The sequence below is a fragment of the Nerophis ophidion genome, linkage group LG07 (assembly GCF_033978795.1).
Source record: "Nerophis ophidion isolate RoL-2023_Sa linkage group LG07, RoL_Noph_v1.0, whole genome shotgun sequence".
NCBI lineage: Eukaryota > Metazoa > Chordata > Actinopteri > Syngnathiformes > Syngnathidae > Nerophis > Nerophis ophidion.
Window position 1 is genome coordinate 41513192 of NC_084617.1, and position 21720 is coordinate 41534911.

General features: G+C 42.7%; 1 protein-coding gene across 2 annotated transcripts in view; it reads right to left on the reverse strand.

Moving 5' to 3' along the window:
- The window catches only part of LOC133556342 (NADPH oxidase activator 1-like), a 96101-nt gene that overhangs the window by 55550 nt on the left and 18831 nt on the right, over positions 1–21720 (reverse strand). For both annotated transcript variants that reach the window (XM_061906170.1, XM_061906169.1), the window contains exons 5-8: positions 15523–15639; positions 12581–12688; positions 357–416; positions 240–277 (exon numbers count right to left, since the gene is read on the reverse strand). In XM_061906170.1, the coding sequence (XP_061762154.1) occupies positions 240–277; positions 357–416; positions 12581–12688; positions 15523–15639 (323 nt within the window). The remainder of the gene's footprint in view (positions 1–239; positions 278–356; positions 417–12580; positions 12689–15522; positions 15640–21720) is intronic.

Sequence of the window (21720 nt, forward strand, 5' to 3'; positions counted from 1 at the left end):
ACAAGTGTGCACGCTACCGCGGCGGGAATCAATTTTGGCAGATACACCCCCCCCCCCCAAAAACTTTGATGCGCCCCTGAATATTATCTACTGCCGCGTCTGGCAGGCATGAAGTATGTGGCAGGCTAAGTGGTATAGAAAATGAATGGGTAGGCCTACTGGACACACAAACTATGAACTGCATAAACAGTTGCTTTCCCCAAAAATTATTTTCCTTTGTAAATGGTCATAATACTCACTGAGCCCCATCCACACTTGGCTGATAAAAACCAGGTTTCTGTTGAAAGGACAGAGTAACTATTAGAAAGAGAGGGGCTAATATCATTGAGGAAGTGGAATGAGTAAATCACGCTTACCTGCAATCTGAGAGGTTCAAATCCCCCAAAATCGTCATTGGGTATCATAGATGAAATCACCTTCAAACAGCAAGGAGCATACATTAACATATCTTATATAACATTTTTTTATGGGGGCTCTACACAAAACCTGTGCCCCTGAGCAAAAGGGCCCCTCAACAGTAGTTTGAACACAAATTAGCCTCTCTCAAACTACTAAGTGAAATTTATAGTTGTGTTATATTGGGGGAAACAACTTTGATTGGGTGTGGATTTTTTGAAGTTTCACACCTTTTGAAAGGGATGAGATGGCCTTCATTTTATGGTAAATTTATTTTAATAGGGACAGAATATCAAAAAAAAAACAGGCGATAAACACAACATAAAGTTAGAAAATGTATTTATGTTTGACTAATTGAAATATCATCTTCAACACTTAAGACTTTTAGCAAATCAGTACGTGGAATTATATTATGAAATGGATTAATTAAAGATGTTAAACAATGTCCTAAAATGATCCACTTTAAAAAAAGAACTGTTCAAATTACAAGTGTTTGCAAAATACAAGGAAGACTGTTATTGGTGCATGTCTGGAACTAGAGGAAAATGAGATATTAGTTATATAATCACAATGATTTACCTAGTTATGAATCACTTTTGTGATCGGTGAAATGTTTGGAATGTGTTAATCCGAGTACAGGGCGGTAATTGATATGAAGTGGAAAATGGGTAGGATTAAATAAGTCTTGCTTCTTTCCACTCCTTTTTTGGACTTCTTGTAAAGGAAATGTAAAAGTGTGATGCATCATTTTGAAACTGTTATTATGTTCAAATAAAGCAATCTTATTCCGAATAAGTATTTAATCATTAACTAGTTTGTCAGTAGACACTTGTTTTTGGTTATGGTATTATTTTATTTTGAACATGCATACGGTTACTGAATGGTTCATCACATATTTACAGTTTCTCATTACAGCATGTCCGAAAAGAAGCATGAAGAATCAAAGCTAATTTATTCGTAGCCCTTTCCGTTTCATATAAAATTTCTAAAACTTTTGTTTGTACTTAATCCATAACACAAACAGTGTTACACAGCGTAACACAAATATATACATGAGTAAGTAAATACATAATAGATAATGTTCTCTCAGTATGTAAAAGTGATGTGGCCTATTCTTATCTTTTATTTTGTAATTCAAGTGCAGAATTTTAGGAAGTAAACTAATTAGCAAAGTTTGCCACAGATTGCCAATAATACCTGTGGCGCTTTTGGGTCATGGCCATTGGCATGTGGTCAATATGACAACGTCATTTAAGTTGCATAATTGGCGTTGATGAATATATTTCCTTTAAAAATACTGGAATACACTCATTCAAAATCAAGTCTGTGTTATTCAGTAATAACATGTATTTTTTTCTTATATTTTATCTCTAACTGTTGCTGCTTATTGTACAATCTACTTTGTTGAGAATGTTTCAAGTTCCAGGAAAGTTCTCTAATTCTTTTATTGACTTCTTCAATGTCCGCAACGAACAACGAGAGCTGTAGCGAGCCTGACATCATACTTGCCTGGTGCTGATGACCAAGCTGCAATTTCTCTCCTTAAAAGCCACAATTTGTAGATCAATATCCGTGGGTATGTCTCTGCTACACTGCAACCGGAAAGTATGCACAGTTCCTTACTTTTTCCACATGTTATTATATTACAGCTTTATTCCAAAATATAATTAATTAATTTTGACCTCAAAATTATACACACAATACCCTATAATGACAATGACATTTTTTTGCAAAATTATTAAAAACAATACATTGAGAAATCACATGTACATAAGCATTCAGTTTTTGCCATGAAACTCAAACTCAACTAAAATGATCATCATTGAGATGTTAATACAGCTTAATTACAAACCCCAAAACCAGTGAAGTTTGCACGTTGTGTAAAATCGTGAATAAAAACAGAATACATGGCTTCAGGACAACTCTGTAAATCCTTTTCAACCTAGATTCAATTGAATAGACTGCAAAGACAAGATACTTAACATTCGAACTGAAAAACGTTTTTATTTCTTGCAAATATTAGCTCATTTGGAATTTGATTTGCAACATGTTTCAAAAAAGCTTGCACAAGTGGCAAAAAAGATTGAGAAAGTTGAGGAATGATCATGCAGCACTTATTTGGAAAATCCCAAAGGTGAACCGGCTAATTGAGAACAGGTGGGTGCCATGATCGTGAAAGCAGCTTCTATGAAATGCTCAGTAATTCACAAACAAGGATGGGGCGAGGGTCACTACTTTGTGAACAAATGCGTGAGCAAATTGTCGAACAGTTCAACAACATTTCTCAACTAGCCATTGCAAGGAATTTAGGGAGTTCACCATCTAGTCTGTAATATAATCTAAAAGGTAGAGAATCTGGAGAAATCACTGCACGTAACATTGAATGCCCGTGACCTTGGATCCCTCAGGTCGCACTACATCAAAAAGCGACATCAGTGTGTAAAGGATATTACCACATGGGCTCGGGGACACTTCAGAAAACCAGTGTCAGTCACTAGTTTGTCGCTGCATCTGTAAGTGCAAGTTAAAACTCTACTATGCAAAGCCAAAGCCATTAATCAACAACACCCAGAAACGCTGCCGGCTTCGCTGGGCCCGAGCTCATCTAAGATGGACTGATGTAAAGTGTACTGTGGTCTGAAGACTCCACATTTCAAAATGTTTTTGGAAATTGTGGACGTTGTGTCCTCCGGATCAAAGAGGAAAAGAACCATCCGGATCATTGTAGCCGCAATGTTCAAAAGCTAGCATCTTCGACGGTATGGGGGTGTATTAGTGCCCAAGTCATGGGTAACTTACACATCTGTGAAGGCTCCAGTAATACTGAAAGGTACATGCAGGTTTCGGAGCAACATATGTTGCCATACAAGCAACGTTATCATATTGAGACAATGACGAGCCCCTTTCTGCATGTGTTACAACAGCGTGGCTTCATAGTAAAAGAGTGTGGATACTAGACTGGCCTGCTTGTAGTTCAGACCTGTCTCCCATTGAAAATGTGTGGCGCATTATGAAGTGTAAAATACCATAACGGAGACCTCGAACTGTTGTAAAATGCACCTGAAAAACTCTTAGACCATGATATACACAATTATCTAGTCTGAGGAGACAAAAATTGAATGCCAAGTGTCATGTTTAGAGGAAACCAAACACCGCTCATCGCCAGACCAATGCTGTCGTGTTCATGTTTGGTGAATGAAGAGGCCGGTGGTCATTGCCAAACATCTACCTTTAATCAGCACACCTGTGTATTTCCATTGTCCCTAACATACACACATATATAGTGATCAGATAGCACCCTCTAGTGGAAAACACATTATCTAACAGTTTACATAAAACATCATAGTTATTAGAGCCTTGCATATACAAAATTGTTAAGAGCTTTTATGTCTAAGTTTGTTCCTACGAACATGATGCTACGACCAAAAATGTATAGGAGCGGCTCCAGGTCCAATGCAATAAAAGACCATCCATCCATCCATTTCTACCGCTTGCCCCTTTCGGGGTCGCGGGGGGTGCTGGAGCCTATCTCAGCTACAATCGGGAGGAAGGCGGGGTATACCCTACACAGGTCGCCACCTCATCGCAGGGCCAACACAGATAGACGGACAACATTCAAACTCACATTCACACATTAGGGCCCATTTAGGTGCATGTCTTCGGAGGTGGGAGAAAGCCGGAGTACACAGTCACGGGGAAATAATGCAAACTCTACACAGAAAGATCCCGAGCCCGGGATTGAAATCAGGACTACACAGGACTTTTGTATTGTGAGGCACATTCCCCTAACCCCTGTTCTACCACTGTGCTGCCCTTTATAAAAGACCAATGGAAGACCATTTTTTTCCAAAAATCAATTAAACAAAACTTTTGAATGTCTCAAAGTTTATTCAAAAAGCTCTGTAGATTAGTAGGAGTTTAAAATCCAAAGGAAAAGACTGTGTATGCTTCATTATTTGCCTTTAATATCCCTGCTCCATTCAATGTCATCTCATTCGTATTTCGTTCGGGAGTCCGAATTTAGCTGGCATTCTACATTTCTTTAGCTACCTTCTTAAATAACTTCCAGTTTTTTTTTTCTACCATTGATGCATTTCAAAATGTTTTGTTCTTTTAATTTGAGCAGCAAATAATAAACAGTCTCATCTTCTTTGCAAGAGACGGGCTTATGCACCCTACTGAAGGTCCTCTCCTGCCTAAATATTGTCATTTGGAGAGACAAAAACGCGTACCGTATTTTTCGAACCATAGGGCGCACCGGATTAAAAGGCGCACTGCCGATGAGCGGGTCTATTCAGGTCTTTTTTCATACAAAAGGCCCACCAGATTATAAGACGCATTAAAGAGGTCTGTGGAGAGACGGAGCCGAGGAGCCGACAGCAGGGTAGGGCAAATGCCGGTCCTACCCGAGATGGCGGCCAGGAGACCGGGCGTGCGGCGGAGAGAAGAGGCGGGACGCACTCAGAGCGACGCTCCAGCCAGCCAAGTCAGGTGCGTTCACCAGACACCTGCGCTCAATCTGCTCATCTGTTGTTACAGCACAAAAGAGGGGAAGGAGGAACGATCGGGGAGTAGTAGGCGAGGAAACCACGGCAACCAGACCACGTGCAGCGACGATCACGACCCAGAGAGATGACGAACCTCCGCAGCGGACGCAAACGCCGGACGGCGAAAGGCGTGCAGCGGCGGCAAGCAGGAAGTGCCCGCACGCTGAAAAGTGACACGATCGGATCGCCAGAAGAGGACAGGTTTATTGAAATAATAAACACAAGTCAGACCTGCTATGATGCGTCTTGTGTCCAGCGTCACGGCAACCCACACGGTGACGGCGGCTGGAAGTCCGCCACAGGGTCGAATTGAGAATTTTTTTCTAAATTTAAAACACTATCTTGTGCTCCACATAACATGTTATGGTGGTTCTTTGGTGAAAGTGTTGCATAGATTATGTTTCACAGACTATTTTCAAGTAGCTTTCTGAGCGTCTCTTCAGGATGAGTCGTTTTGTGGGCAGTCTTTCCTACGTGGCTCACCTTCGACAGCGTCTACTCCCTGTCATCTTTTTTGTAGCCAAATAGCATGCAAGGACCGGAGTCGAAGTGTCAAAATATAAAGCTAACTGTTCAAATAACATTCAGACTTTAATTAAGTCAATAACGGATCAGCATCTTCTCATCCATGGCTCAATAATGCAACATTAACGCCGGAAATGTGTCCCGTGAAAAACTGAACCGGAACTAAAGTTCCGTGGGTGAATTATGTAAACCCAGTACAGTTGTTAGCGCTTTGATTGCTAGTCTACTGACAGATATAAGTAAGATCTTTACGGTATTAGAAATGGCAACAGTGGAAGATGAATGCCACTTAAGAAGATAAAGAAAAAGAAGAAGCTTATAGACTATGATGTCGGCACAGACTACAATGGCGGGCGCGTGCACATTTTCAGGACTTATGCAGATCCCAAATATATATTAGCAGGTGCCAGAAGGTAAGAAAAGTTGGTTTTGCATAATATTGCGAAATAAAAAGCAAGATAATATGTCTGCTAGTGAGTGCCATTTTGCGATCCTTATACACGCACCATAATAATACATGTATGTTTAATGCGCCGACAATCCATCAGGCGATGCGGCTTCATACCTTACCAAAGTTACACAAAAACATTTTGACAGATTTTTGAGCGCTGTGTGTAATGTTCTATATTCTATGCAACATTTAAAGTTTTGCTGTTGTTTACTGACGTCATATTGCAGTCCACACACATCTCTTATGTATGACTGCCATCTACTGGTCACACTTATCATTACATCATGTTCCAAATAAAATTACTTCGAGGTCGGTAAGCAAAATCCTCCATCAACTGTTTTGTAAACACACTCCAAGTATATATAACAAATACTGCCAGACATGTTCATAAAAATATGTAATATGTACAATATTTACCATATTTTGGTCGTTTTAATCATTGCCCGAACTTATTTCTGTTTCCATAACAGTGCATGTCCGACTTCTGGCAACAACAGTGTGTTCTATTTCCGGAAACAAAGGCGTGTGTGTCTTCTAATCATGGCAGACTTTGTAACAAACAATGAAGACGACTATTTTTGCACACTCCCTTACACTTCTTCCTTTATTTTGGTTTGTAAGACTGAAATTATAAACATAAAATAAACAATACAAAAGTATAACATCCATTGTTTATTTCCATAAAATAGAAGGTTTAGTGTTAATAGATTCACACAATAAACTATAGATGTTTAGGCATATAAAATTAAACAATATCGCCAGTAATTGTAAATTTGCATCACTACAATAAAACTTATTGGTCAAATTGAGCGCTACATGTATTAAACGAGTTGTGTTCCCCAGAGAGTTACTCAGACAAAAATAAAACATGATCACAAATACTAAAAACATCACAAAGTCAGCAATTTCAGTGCAAAACAAACTTAATATCTTTACCCACAACATATACTTACAAAGATCATACAAAGCTTTGTGATGAAGCTTACACATGTGGATTTTTATTGTTGTTGCTGGTCTGAAACAATGTGTCCGCCGTTTAAAATGTCCGACAGACAACAATGACTCGAACAGTGTCAGCAAAACATGTACTTTGTTGTCCAGTCGCTGTTAAAAGTCAGATTTTCACAATTTAATTTTTCAGGGTCAATACTGCCATTTTTTGAGAAGTCTTGTTTTACTCACCCAACTAGTGCTTCATTGTTACACATTTGCCTCAGTGTTGTCCCCTTCGGGGTGGCGGGAGTACTGACTACATGAGCCACCTTTGTGTACATGGTTTCATCAGGCCTTTTCGGGTGACGTTTGGCTGACCAAATTAAAATCTTTGGCCGTCCAGATGTGGCCAGCAGGCCGCCAGTTGAATAGACCTGTTATACAGGTTACATAAATGAAGTATTGCTGACGGTTTTTGCATGCCTTTTTTTAATTATTTAGAGGTAGAAATAATCGCTTTCATTAAAGGGGAATATTATCACAATTTCAAAAGGGTTAAAAACAATAAAAATCAGTTCCCAGTGGCTTGTTGTATTTTTTGAATTTTTTGGGAAAATTGTACCGGTCCCGGAATATCCCTAAAAAAAGCTTTAAAGTGCCTTTTTTTCGCTCTCCGCGAAGACACTATCCATTTTCTTATGACGTCACACAGTGCTGCCAATGTAAACATACAATGGCGAATAGCACAGCAAGATATAGCGACATTACCTCGGATTCAGACTCGGATTTCAGCGGCTTAAGCGATTCAACAGATTACGCATGTTTTGAAACGAATGGTTGGAGTATAAAAGTATTGAAGAAGAAACTGAAGCTACTAAGCGAATGGCTATTGACGCTATTCATAGCCATAGCATGGCCGAATAGCTGCGTTAGCATCGCCGGTAAAATGTGCGGACCAAACGATCAGGACTTTCGCATCTTGTGACACTTGGCAACTTAAATCCTTTGATTGGTAAGTGTTTTTTTTGCATTAAATGTGGGTGGAAGGAAACATAATATAGTTGCAAATGCATCTGCAGGTTATCCATACATCTCTGTGCCATGTCTGCTTTAGCACCGCTGGTAAACGGCATGTTAGCATCGATTAGCGTAGCATGTTAGCATCGATTAGCTGGCTGTCACGCCGCAACCAAATATGTCTGATTAGCACATAAATCAACAACATCAACAAAACTCACCTTTGTGATTTCGTTGACTTTATCGTTGCAAATGCATCTGTAAGGTTATCCATACATCTCTGTGCCATGTCTGTCATCGCCGGTAAAATGTGCAGACACTCCGGCACATTCAATGGGGGTCTGGCGGCAGATTTCTTGCCACTTTCGCATCTTCGGGCCAGTGGTGCAACTTGAATCCCTCCCTGTTAGTGTTGTTACACCCTCCAACAACACACCGACGAAGCATGATGTCTCCAAGGTTCCAAAAAATAGTCGAAAAAACGGAAAATAACAGAGCTGAGACCTGGTGCTTGCAATGTGTTGAAAATGAAAATGGCGGCTGTATTACCTCGGTGACGTCACGTTCTGACGTCATCGCCAAAAGAGCCATTAACAGAGAGGCGTTTAATTCGCCAAAATTCACCCATTTAGAATTCGGAAATTGGTTAAAAAAATATATGGTCTTTTTTCTGCACCATCAAGGTATATATTGACGCTTACATAGGTCTGGTGATAATGTTCCCATTTAACTGCAATGCTAGCCACCAAGAAGGAGACTATTTTTACATGTTAGAATGCAAAAAAATAAAAATAAAATAAAAGCTTTGGTCTCTTATAATGATTGTGCAATTTAATAAAAAAGTTTACTTCCCCTTTAAGCAAGGTGAGTTTTGATACCACGCAAATGCGGCACAATGGAGTGACAGCAAATGGCAATCCTGTCAGTGGATGCTGTATCGCATCAAAACAACTTCATGGATTATTATATTACCTAAATTTTTCACTTTTTTGAGTGGATTAATATTGGCCCGTGGATTAATGGATCACTGGGAGGATGGTTCAAAAAATGTGGTCGTGACGCATCATGAGTAAAGTGCGACTTTGAGGAACTTTTAAGTAGGAAATATTGTTGTGTTACAAACTTTTGTGTGATTTTGCTTCCTTAATTGTCATTATTCAAAGCAAATTTCGATGTGTAGCAGCGGCAGCTGAATTGATAATGACAGCGTGTCATAATGATGTCAGTCGGCTGGAACTTAAAATATTATTAGTCCTGAATCTTCACAGTCCTTATGGACTGACCTAAAGAGGAACCGGTACCAAAAAATACCACTAGTTGATATACATCCCTGGTTGGTGGTGCCTCACATGGAATGACACTGCTCCAATCGCTGCTGCTGCTGCTCCGTCGCTTGCGTGTGCTGCTGCTGACAACACTTCTCCAAACGTCCTAATATGCTTTTGAGACATTCACTTTCTTGGCATACTGTACATGTTCAGCTCCATCAAGTATCAGGTCTGACTCATGTAGAAGTCTTTCACGTAGCTTCTTTTCGCTCATAACAAAAACAACTTTGTCTCTCACCTTAGAGTTTTTAAGTTTCCCAAAATTGCATGCCTTCAGACGCAAGCATGTCAGAAAGCTCTCAAACAGCTCATTTTGTAGCTGCATACGAGATTGAAACATGTATTCTTTATATGTCTCGTTTTTCTTCAGTATACAGTGGACAATACCTTTGCTCAGCACAACACCTTTTCTTTATCATCCGGTGAATCAAACACAATCATATAAAATACTTCAATGGTCTGTGGCCATGCTATTGCTGCCGCAGAAGAGCTACTTTCTTTATATCCGGTTATGTTTCCATACAGGTTGTAGAGCTACTTGAAGGCACGTCAGTTATCGTCAACATCCCTGTCATTCTCAAGCTTATTATTAATGCCAAACATCTAGCTGTAATCACCATAGCCATGTGTTTTTATTGTCCATTACTCACACACATAAATATTGTGATAACAATGCACCCTCTTGTGGCAAGAAAAATTACCTAACAAATGATCATCATACCATCCCAACGGTAAAGCATAGTGGTGACAGCATCATGCCATGGGGATGTTTTTTAGTGGCAAGAACTGGGAGACTAGTCAGGATAGATGGAAGGATGAATGCAACAATGTACAAGGACATTCGTGCTCTTGAACTCAGATTGGGGCTACAATTCATAATTCGGCAACCCAAAGCACACAGCCCAGATATTAAAAAATGGCTCCAGGACAACTCTGTAAATGTCCTTGAATGGCCCAGCCATTGCGCAGACATGAATCCCAGCAAACATCTCTGGAGGGATCTGAAAATGGCTGCACACCGACGCTTCACATCCAACTTGGTAGCGCTCAAGAGGTGCTGCAAAGAAATATAGGTGTGCCAAGCTAATGGCATCATATTAGGGCTGGGCAATATGGGCTTTTATTAATATCTCAATATTTTTAGGCCATGTCACGATACACGATATATCTCGATATTTTGCCTTAGCCTTGAATTAACACTTGATGTATATAATCACACCAGTATGATGATTCTATGAGTCTACATTAAAACATTGTTGTTCACACTGCATTAATATATGCTCATTTTAAACTTTCATGCAGAGAGGGAAATCTTAACTAAGTCAATTTACCAAAACTGTATTTATTAAACAGTTATTAAGCAGTGGCACAGACATTCATGTCATTTCCAAAACAGAAAGTGCAAGATTGTCAGAGACATTTTAAAACAAGCTGTAAATGCACTTTTGTGAATGTCACCAAGATGATATATCAAAGCAACACTAAATTAAAGTGTACATTTTTTTGCAGAACGCCACTACAATAGTTAAAAACAAATAAAGTGCACTTTTGTGCATGATGTCACGCAAGATATTTCAATAACTGTCAAATAAAAATGAGCTGCATAATAGGTTCCTGCGGACGTTATCTCCTTCTGTTGTTGACTTCTTTTTTTTTTTCATAAAATAGGATCATAATAGTTGCTCAGGCATTTTGTTGGTGTGGCACCGAACAGAGATGTTGACATGCAGTTCAAACACTCCTCATTCTCTAGCGGGTGACTTTTCAAATTATGCTACATTAACAGTGCTGCTACTTTTTGTAGCAACACTTGCCGCATAAATGTTGAACATATTCCTTCTTGAAGCCAAACCACCGCCGGATGATGAACGATGCTGTTTTTCTTGGGAATTAATTATTCCTCCATTTGTTACCAAATTCGCACTTTCTCCCTCACTGTTAGCATCACAGCTAACGTTACCATGTTGCTACCTCTCTGCTCCGCAGGAGCGTGTCACGTTGCACACGTGACCTGTGTAAGAAAGTGCGCTTGGTTTACGTGTCCGTGAGAAGGAGAGACAAAAAAGAGTGGGAAACGCATGCAGTGTAATGGCCGCAGCTAAAAGCAACTGCGTGAGAATGTATACTCGAATATCACGATATAGTCATTTTTTATATTGCACAGAGACAAACCCGCGATGTATCGAGTATATCTATAGATCGCCCAGCCCTACATCATATTCAAAAAGACTTGAGGCTGTAATTGCTGCCAAAGGTGCTTCAACAAATGCTTTGAATACTTAAGTACATGTGATTTCTTGTTTATTTTTATTTTATCCATCCATCCATTTTCTACCACTTATTCCCTTTTAGGGTCGCGGAGGGCACTGGCGCCTCTCTCAGCTACAATCGGGTGGAAGGCGGGGTACACCCTGGACAAGTCACCACCTCATCGCAGGGCCATTTTTATTTGAACAAATTTGAAATAGTTAAAAAAAAAAAAAAATTCACATAATCTTTATGGGGTATTGTGTGTACACATTTGAGGACAAAACTGAAATTATTCCATTTGGAATAAGGCTCTAGCATAACAACATTTGGAAAAAGTGAAGCACTGTGAATACTTCCTGAATGGACTGTATATTAAAGTATGTCCACATTGCAGACATTCTGTCTACGTTCCATACAATCGCGAGCATCTTGCCTACGCCACCACAACATCTTGTTTCGGGAGTGCTGTTTTGGTGATCAAAGTCAAATTTTTGGTGCCCCACTAGTCAGTCAATAGTGAACAAATATTAGGCTATATTAATCCATCAATCCATTCATTTTCTACTGCTTGTCCCTCTCTGGGTCGCAAGGGTGGCTGGAGCCTATCAAAGCTGCAATCCGGCATATACGATGGACAAGTCGCCAATTCATCGCAGGGCCAACACGGATAGACCGACAACATTCACACTCAAATTCACACACTGGAGCCAATTTAGTGTTACCAATCAACCTATCCCCAGATTAATGTTTATTTAAATGAGTTAAAAAAATTTATTTTTAAGGTGTGGTGGCTTTTTTTTTACCGTGGTGGGCCGCCACTATCAATTACTTGTCAGGGAGATGCTGAAGGGTGACGACATATAGCAAATGTGGTCCTCATTGGGCTAAATCTGTGACCTTGGGTACTAAATTTCATGCCATCTCTTGTGTCTCATGTGTTCTAGTATGACAATAAAGTTTATTAGATCCTTGAATTATCAATTGTTTTAAAAAAAAGTACTATTTATTAAAGTTGCTTTTGAACAGATATAAATTCTAAAGTATAAAAAATAAATTGTCTCAATAGAGATTTTGTGATTTGTTTGTGGCACAGTAAATATATTGATATAAACCCAGTGTCACCCTCCTCATACCTTGGGTTTCCCTAAAAAGTCCCTCGGCTTGAGCTGTTCCACATCTTTTTTCCTGGGCCGAAACACGACACCCTCAGGTACCAGGAGAGGTGCTAGGACTTCATTTCTCTGGATTTAAAGAAAATACAATCATTTGTTTATTATTGTAACTCTGGATACATTAAAGGCCTACTGAAATGAGATGTTCTTATTTAAACAGGGATAGCAGGTCCATTCTATGTGTCATACTTGATCATTTCGCGATATTGCCATATTTTTGCTGAAAGGATTTAGTAGAGAACATCCACGATAAAGTTCGCAACTTTCGGTGCTAAGAGAAAAGCCCTGCCTCTACCTGAAGTCGCATATGATGACGTCACACGTGTAGGGGCTCCTCACATATTCACATTGTTTTTAATGGGAGCCTCCAACAAAAAGTGTCATTCGGACCGAGAAAACGACAATATCACCATTATTTTGAGCGAGGATGAAAGATTCGTGTTTGAGGATATTGATAGCGACGGACTAGAAAAAAAAAACGAAAAAAAAAAAAAGAGTTAAAAAAAAAACGCGATTGCATTGGGACCGATTCTGATGTTTTTAAACACATTTACAAGGATAATTTTGGGAAATCCCCTATATTTCTATTATGTTGCTAGTGTTTAAGTGAGTTTAATAGTACCTGATAGTCGGAAGGGTGTCATTACGGGTGTCTTGACGCGCAGTGTCTCAGGGAAGTCGACGGCAGCTCAGCTTTTCTCCGGTAAGAAACAACTTTTTAACCACAATTTTCTCACCGAAACCTGCTGGTTGACATGTGGTCGGGATTCATGTTCTCTGATCCATAGGAAAATTTTCACCTCCGGGAATTTTAAACAAGGAATCACCGTGTGTTTGGGTGGCTAGAGGCTAAAGCTTCCCAACTCCATCTTTCTACTGTGACTTCTCCAATATTAATTTAACAAATTGCAAAAGATTCAGCAACATTGATCTCCAAAATACTGTATATTTATGCCGTTAAAGCAGACGACATTTAGCTGTGTGTGTGCGTAGCGCTCATACTTCCTAAAAACGCGTGACGTCTTGCATACATCATTACACAACGTTTTCAAGACGAAACTCCCGGGAAATTTAAAATTGTAATTTAGTAAACTAAAAAAGCAATATTGTGTTGCAATGTTAATATTTCATCATTGATATATAAATTATCAGACTGCGTGGTGGGTAGTAGTGGGTTTCAGTAGGCCTTTAAGACAATTGGGACAATTGGGGAGAGAATCACATGAATTTCCTTCTAAATGCCGTTTTTTACAGCATCCAAATTATTTATCTGAAAAATATAATTAAACTTTTTTTTTTACTTTTGCACACTACTGCATTTTTACCAATTACATTAATATCCACATCTACAGGGAACTAGGGTCTCCATTTAACCACACATGAAATATTTTGAACTGTATGACGAAAGCAGAAATAAATGTGCAATCCCGGGGAGAAAAGACAAAGTCAGCAGGGGGAAGTTCAAAGATTCAGATAATTGGAGTGGGCACTTTTTTTGATTTTTCCCGATGTAACAATCCCTATTAAGAAGAACAAATGTTTTTTTGTATTTTTTTATGCATTGTAATTTATCAAAAACGGCAAGTACGAGGTGGCTAATGCAGCTAATGGGCGTACTCTATCGTGCCCATAAAGCCCTCTATTAAAACATTCCAAAAAACATCAATAGTACTCCAATTACATCTCGGTACCTGAATTTTTACCAAGTATTAGTGATTTTGTTGCTATAAGCGCTAACATTAAGGAGTTACTTTTAGCGGTGCCGTGTTAACAGAGAGCTAACTAGCTTATACAGCTACAGTATTTACATACTGAGCTGCTGTAACTGCATCACCTCTGAGCTGGTGAAAGTTAATTTTAGATTATAAATCACACCTTTCACTTGTATAGTAGAAGGTTGGTCCCATAAACCGAAAAGTTAGTCAACTTTTAGATTGAGCTTACACCCGAAAATGGTGAGAAAGATACGAAAAGATGTCATTTGCGACCACCTTTTTTTTTTTTTACCTGTATGAGAATTGTGATTAATTCTTCATCTAAATGGAAGGATATGAACATCCCATCAGTATCCCAGTGAGAGCAGACATGTCTATAGTTTATATTTCTTGTTTAGCACTTTGCAACTTAGCAATAGCGCTACTTGTTATATCTACTGATCACTTTGTCTGCTCATTGTCTGTATCTTCAGGCACAAAATATATAATAGAATAGAACAGAATAGAAATTAATTTATTGATCCCTGGGGGAAATTCAGCACCACCGTTTGCTCACAATAAACAATAAAGTAAAATCAGGTTCTGATTCATCATCTGTTTTAAAGTAGTCATTGTTGGCTTCATGAACTTCGACATGATTAATATTAGTAGTCATTGTTGAAGGAACTAGCGAATATTGTGATAAATAATATTCCGCAATATGCTTAAAAAATGACCAGAATGTGTAAAAATAACTTGTTATTTTGAGTATGCCTGTTAACTGCATTATGGAGGATGGGTGGAGGCTTTTGTAGGAGAGTGTGGAATAGAGCCAATCCCATTACTTCCTTTGTTCGCTGACTTTCACTTGCGTTTATTTACAAGTTTGAATGCATAAAAACAAAACAAACTTTTGTGTGCTTGTCTCACAGGAGAATTGTAAATGATAGGTCAAATAGGGTTGGTTCTCTTTAACCTCCAGAGTGAGGCAGACGCACTAACCACATGTCCACTGTACTGCCCTACATGTTTAAGAGTAGTTACATTTTGCTAGAGAATAAAACCCAAGTGTCAACATCAGTGAGCTAGTAATTTGATTAATATGATGAGCTTGTACCATGCTGTTTGCATACAGTAGCTGATGCAGTTAACCTGACTTCCCAGTTGCCCAGTACAACCTGCTAAGTAAGGAACAATAATGGCACTTACCAGAATCATGTCCAAAGCCATCTCTAGATTCCCGCCTTGATTGTTCGACATGAGAACTTCTCTTGCTTGCTCCCACTGATCCATTCGACAGTACACAGCAGCTGCGTTATGTGACACCTAGGAGATAAATTGAGAGAAGTATTATTCATATAATGCTGAGAATATAGAAGTTGTACCATTAATTGGTAAAGTAGATGAGTAAATAAATAAATACAAAATTGTAAGTATTTTAAAAGGTACTTTGTTTTAAATTAGATTTTCCGGTTAGAAATGAATTTAAGGCTCCAGAATATAAAGAGATATTACCCAGTATAATATTTTTGTTTAAAAATGTATGTCTCAGCTTGGCTCAAATGGTAGAGTGTCTGACCAGAAACTTGAGAGTTCCTCGTTCCAATCGAGTTTCAGCCATCATTGTCACTGGTGAAGTGTCCTTGGGCAAGACACTTCACCCACCTTGCTTGCAGTGCCACCCACACTGGTGTAAATGTAGCATAAATGGGTTACTCGATATTTCTAAACCGCTTCAGTCACAAGAGAAAAAGTGCTATATGAATATAATTAACTTCAATTCACGTATATCAATATGGTGAGTTGGTACAACATATGCGCGCCAATCGTAGTGGGTGGAAGGTGCATGGCAGAATTTTTGTCCAAGTCCACTCCTGCATAATGGTGTCATGATCCCACATGACAGTTTGGACTTTGTTCTTTATTTTCCTGAGCTTGTGTATAAATTCCTGTCCTTGTGCTCTTGTTTTGGTGTCACATGGGAGCGAAGTCAGGTCGGGGTTTTGTTCTCCCGGAATGCAAAAGGGACTGCTCCGGAATACAGTGTGAAGGTACAATTTGATTTATTAACTTAAATCTCCCAGCTACCAAAACATAGGCAAATAACAAAAAGACAAGCGTGCCTAAACACACATGAAACAAAGACTTAAACAGAAGCTATGGCATGGAACAAGAAAACTTAATTGGTCAGAACGTGACGCAAACGATGAAACCAGAACGAATGATCAACAAAGGTAGACTTAAATAGTCATCACTTGATTAGAAGCAGGTGTGTCCCAAACAACAGAGGCAGGTGAAAATCATAAGTAACCATGGTGATCAAAACAAACTCACAGGTGCACAAACAAGAACAAAAGGAGTCCAAAACTAACAGAAAACACAAAAACATGATCCTCACCACGAATCAAGGACAGATACCAGATGTCCATAAACAGAGACAAAAAAAACAAGCAGGGTCAAGAGTCTCGGGAGGGCGGAGGGAGGACTTGGCGGTGGGTCGCAAAGACAAATGTCCCCGAATCCACCGAGGACAAGTCAAGTGGCGGCGACGAGTGGAACGCCGCTGCAGCAGGCGAGGCGGGCGACCCGGGAACGGCCACATCCGTGGCCGACGGAGAAGTGGATGCACTTGGCGAGGCGGGCGACCAGGGATAGGCCACATTCATGGCTGACGGGAAGGTGGGCGGGAGTGACACCATAACTTAAGCAGTCTTATAGTCTTAACACCAATTCGTGGGCGTAGCTGCTGCCTGTGTCCATGAATTGGCCCTCTAGAGGGCCGCTTGCCCAGCCGGCCAGTTGGAGGTCACGGTGGCAGCAACGCTGGTGATGAGAAGGGTGGCGGCGCTTGGGGAAGGCCCGCCAGAGACAAGGAAGGTGGAACCTCAGGAGCTTGAGCGACAGGCGAAGGAAGCAGCCGTAGAGCAGGAACCGGAACTGGAATTTGTCTCGGCGCAGGAGCTGGAACGACAGGTGCTTGCCTGGGAGAATGTGCAGGTACTGGTGCCAGCCGAGGAGCAGGTGCAGATACTGTTGGCAGCCGAGGAGCAGGTGCAGGTGCTGGTGCCACCCGAGCTGCAGGTACTAGTGCCAGCTGAGAAGCAGGTGCTGGTGCCAGCCGAGGAGCAGGTGCAGATACTGGTACTTGCCGTGGTGCAGCGACAGGAGCTAGCCATGGTGCAGCAATAGGTGCTAGCCGAGGTGCAGGAACAGGTGTCAGCCGAGGTGCAGGAACAGGTGTCAGTTGAGGTGCAAGAACAGGAACTGATGATAGTGGCGTTTGCAGGCCCACCAGAGATGATGGTGGCGTCTGCAGGCCAACCAAGGGCTGAGGTTAGCCATGAGCTTGGCGGAGGTGGCCTAGCTGGGGGTTGTGGCTTGGCATGCCGATGGACTGGTGGTGGTGGACGGGTCGGGGGTTGCGGCTTAGCAGGCCAAAAAACTGGTGATGGTGGCCGGGCCGGAGGTTGCTGCCTGTTTGGGCGCAGCTGAGCCACCCCACTAGCACAGCTCCCGGCACCAGCCCCCCTCTCAAAAAGCGGATACCAGACGTGCTCCTTGCAGTCTGGAACAGTCTTTAGGGGTGGGTTGAGGGAGGTCAGGAGGGGGGTACAATCCTCCCCTTTAAATTGTCCAGAAAGTCCCCCGCCCCCCCACCACCACCACCACCACCTGAGATTGCGTGGGAGGACAGGAGGAAAACTTCTGTGTCGTGGGGGGGCTAGAGTTCTGGGGGGCGGAGCTTGGCAATCAGAAGGAGACTGTGGCAAAATCTAAATTTCAAAAGAATGTCCTGATAATGTTTATTTTTTAAATTAAAGTCTTTAGGAGGTGGCTGACACAGGGAGACAAAAGGCAAAAAAAGAAAATGCTGGTCTTACCATGTGTTTCTTGTCCAGCACACCTGTTCCACATTGTTTTCCCATCAGGAACAAGGGTTGAATGTCTTGCCCAAAGACACATTACATTAACAACTTACTTCTTTGTCCCGTGACTCCTGTCACATGACCTACAGTGGCCACGTTTGGACATACTAAGCAACTCTCGCAAGACCTACCTAAGGTAGCCAATGGAAAAAATGCAATGAAAATGCCAGTGGCAACTCTAGCTTCTAACTGGCTGGGAAATTAGCTTCAGCCTGCCTCCAAAGTCTGTTCACACACAACACACATGCAGACACACACTTCTGAAACACACAGAGAACTTGTTCCTTCCTTCAAAGTGTACAGTGCTGTGACAAAGTTGTTGTCTTAGTTCCTGCTAGACCTTTGTTACTTTTGTTCTTCATGGGACCTAAATAAACTTCTTCTTACAAGTTGCTTGCCATTTTTGCATCCTGGGATTACACCGACAGTCGACATGCAGCATCATTACATAATGGTGTATAAACACATCACAAAAATATTACAGGTAAAAGATGTGCAATCATAAGAGACTTACACTTTTGTACACTGGTATATGTAGCACTGAACCATCCATCCATCCATCCTTTTTCTACCGCTTATTCTCTTTTGGGGTCACAGGGGGGCGCTGGCGCCTATCTCAGCTACAATCGGCCGGAAGGCGGGGTACACCCTGGACAAGTCGCAACCTCATCGCAGGCACTGAACCATATACAAGCATATGTAGGGTTTCTACTGCTATCAGCAAATCTAATGTAATTATTTTTAATGCAACTCAAAACAAATTGGGTGCCCATATCCTATTGCATATATTTGGTCACGCCAACTCCTCTCTGAGCGGCCACCTTACCGTGGTAGAGGAGTTTGCGTGTCCCAATGATCCTAGGAGCTATGTTGTCTGGGGGCTTTAAGCCCCCTGGTAGGGTCTCCCAAGGCAAACTGGTCCTAGGTGAGGGACAAGACAAAGAGCAGCTCGAAAACCTCTATGAAAAGTAAAAACAAAGGACCCAGATTTCCCTCGCCCGGACGCGGGTCACCGGGGTCCCCCTCTGGAGCCAGGCCCGGAGGTGGGGCACGATGGCGAGCGCCTGGTGGCCGGGCCTGTACCCATGGGGCCCGGCCGGGCACAGCCCGAAGAGGCAGCGTGGGTCCCCCCTCCAATGGGCTAACCACCCATAGCAGGGGCCATAGAGGTCGGGTGCAATGTGAGCTGGGCGGCAGCCGAAGGCAGGGCACTTGGCGGTCCGATCCTCGGCTACATAAGCTCGCTCTTGGGACGTGGAACGTCACCTCACTGGGGGGATAGGAGCCTGAGCTAGTGCGCGAAGTAGAGAAATTCCGGCTGGATGTAGTCGGACTCACTTCGACGCACAGCAAGGGCTCTGGAACCACTTCTCTTGAAAGAGGATGGACTCTCTTTCACTCTGGCATGGCCGGCAGTGAGAGGCGACGGGCTGGGGTGGCAATTCTGGTTGCCCCCCGGCTTAAAGCCTGCACGTTGGAGTTCAACCCAGTGGACGAAAGGGTAGCCTCCCTCCACCTTCGGGTGGGGGGACGGGTCCTGACTATTGTTTGCGCTTACGCACCAAACAACAGTTCAGAGTACCCACCCTTTTTGGGTACACTCGAGGGAGTACTGGAGAGTGCTCCCCCGGGTGATTCCCTTGTTCTGCTGGGGGACTTCAACGCTCATGTTGGTAACGACAGTGAAACCTGGAGAGGCGTTATTGGGAAGAATGGTCGCCCGGATCTGAACCCGAGTGGTGTTTTGTTATTGGACTTCTGTGCTCGTCACAGTTTGTCCATAACAAACACCATGTTCAAACATAAGGGTGTCCATACGTGCACTTGGCACCAGGACACCCTAGGCCGCAGTTCCATGATCGACTTTGTAGTTGTTTCATCGGATTTGCGGCCTCATGTTTTGGACACTCGGGTAAAGAGAGGGGCGGAGCTTTCTACCGATCACCACCTGGTGGTGAGTTGGCTGCGATGGTGGGGGAGGATGCCGGACAGACCTGGCAGGCCCAAACGCATTGTGAGGGTTTGCTGGGAACATCTGGCAGAGTCTCCTGTCAGAGAAAGTTTCAATTCCCACCTCCGGAGGAACTTTGAACATGTCACGAGGGAGGTGCTGGACATTGAGTCCGAGTGGACCATGTTCCGCACCTCTATTGTCGAGGCGGCTGATCGGAGCTGTGGCCGCAAGGTAGTTGGTGCTTGTCGTGGCGGTAATCCTAGAACCCGCTGGTGGACACCAGCGGTGAGGGATGCCGTCAAGCTGAAGAAGGAGTCCTACCGGGTTCTTTTGGCTCATAGGACTCCAGAGGCAGTGGACAGGTACCGACAGGCCAAGCGGTGTGCAGCTTCGGCGGTCACAGAGGCAAAAACTCGGACATGGGAAGAGTTTGGGGAAGCCATGGAAAATGACTTCCGGATGGCTTCGAAGCGATTCTGGACCACCATCCGCCGCCTCAGGAAGGGGAAGCAGTGCACTGTCAACACCGTGTATGGTGCGGATGGTGTTCTGCTGACCTCAACTGCGGATGTTGTGGATAGGTGGAAGGAATACTTTGAAGACCTCCTCAATCCCACCAACACGTCTTCCTATGAGGAAGCAGTGCCTGGGGAATCTGTGGTGGACTCTCCTATTTCTGGGGCTGAGGTTGCTGAGGTAGTTAAAAAGCTCCTCGGTGGCAAGGCCCCAGGGGTGGATGAGATCCGCCCGGAGTTCCTTAAGGCTCTGGATGCTGTGGGGCTGTCTTGGTTGGCAAGACTCTGCAGCATCGCGTGGACATCGGGGGCGGTACCTCTGGATTGGCAGACCGGGGTGGTGGTCCCTCTCTTTAAGAAGGGGGACCGGAGGGTGTGTTCCAACTATTGTGGGATCACACTCCTCAGCCTTCCCGGTAAGGTATATTCAGGTGTACTGGAGAGGAGACTACGCCGGATAGTCGAACCTCGGATTCAGGAGGAACAGTGTGGTTTTTGTCCTGGTCGTGGAACTGTGGACCAGCTCTATACTCTCGGCAGGGTTCTTGAGGGTGCATGGGAGTTTGCCCAACCAGTCTACATGTGCTTTGTGGACTTGGAGAAGGCATTCGACCGTGTCCCTCGGGAAGTCCTGTGGGGAGTGCTCAGAGAGTATGGGGTATCGGACTGTCTTATTATGGCAGTCCGATCCCTGTACGATCAGTGTCAGAGCTTGGTCCGCATTGCTGGCAGTAAGTCGGACACGTTTCCAGTGAGGGTTGGACTCCGCCAAGGTTGCCCTTTGTCACCGATTCTGTTCATAACTTTCATGGACAGAATTTCTAGGCGCAGTCAAGGCATTGAGGGGTTCCGGTTTGGTGGCCGCGGGATTAGGTCTCTGCTTTTTGCAGACGATGTGGTCCTGTTGGCTTCATCTGGCCGGGATCTTCAGCTCTCACTGGATCGGTTCGCAGCCGAGTGTGAAGCGGCCGGAATGAGAATCAGCACCTCCAAATCCGAGTCCATGGTTCTC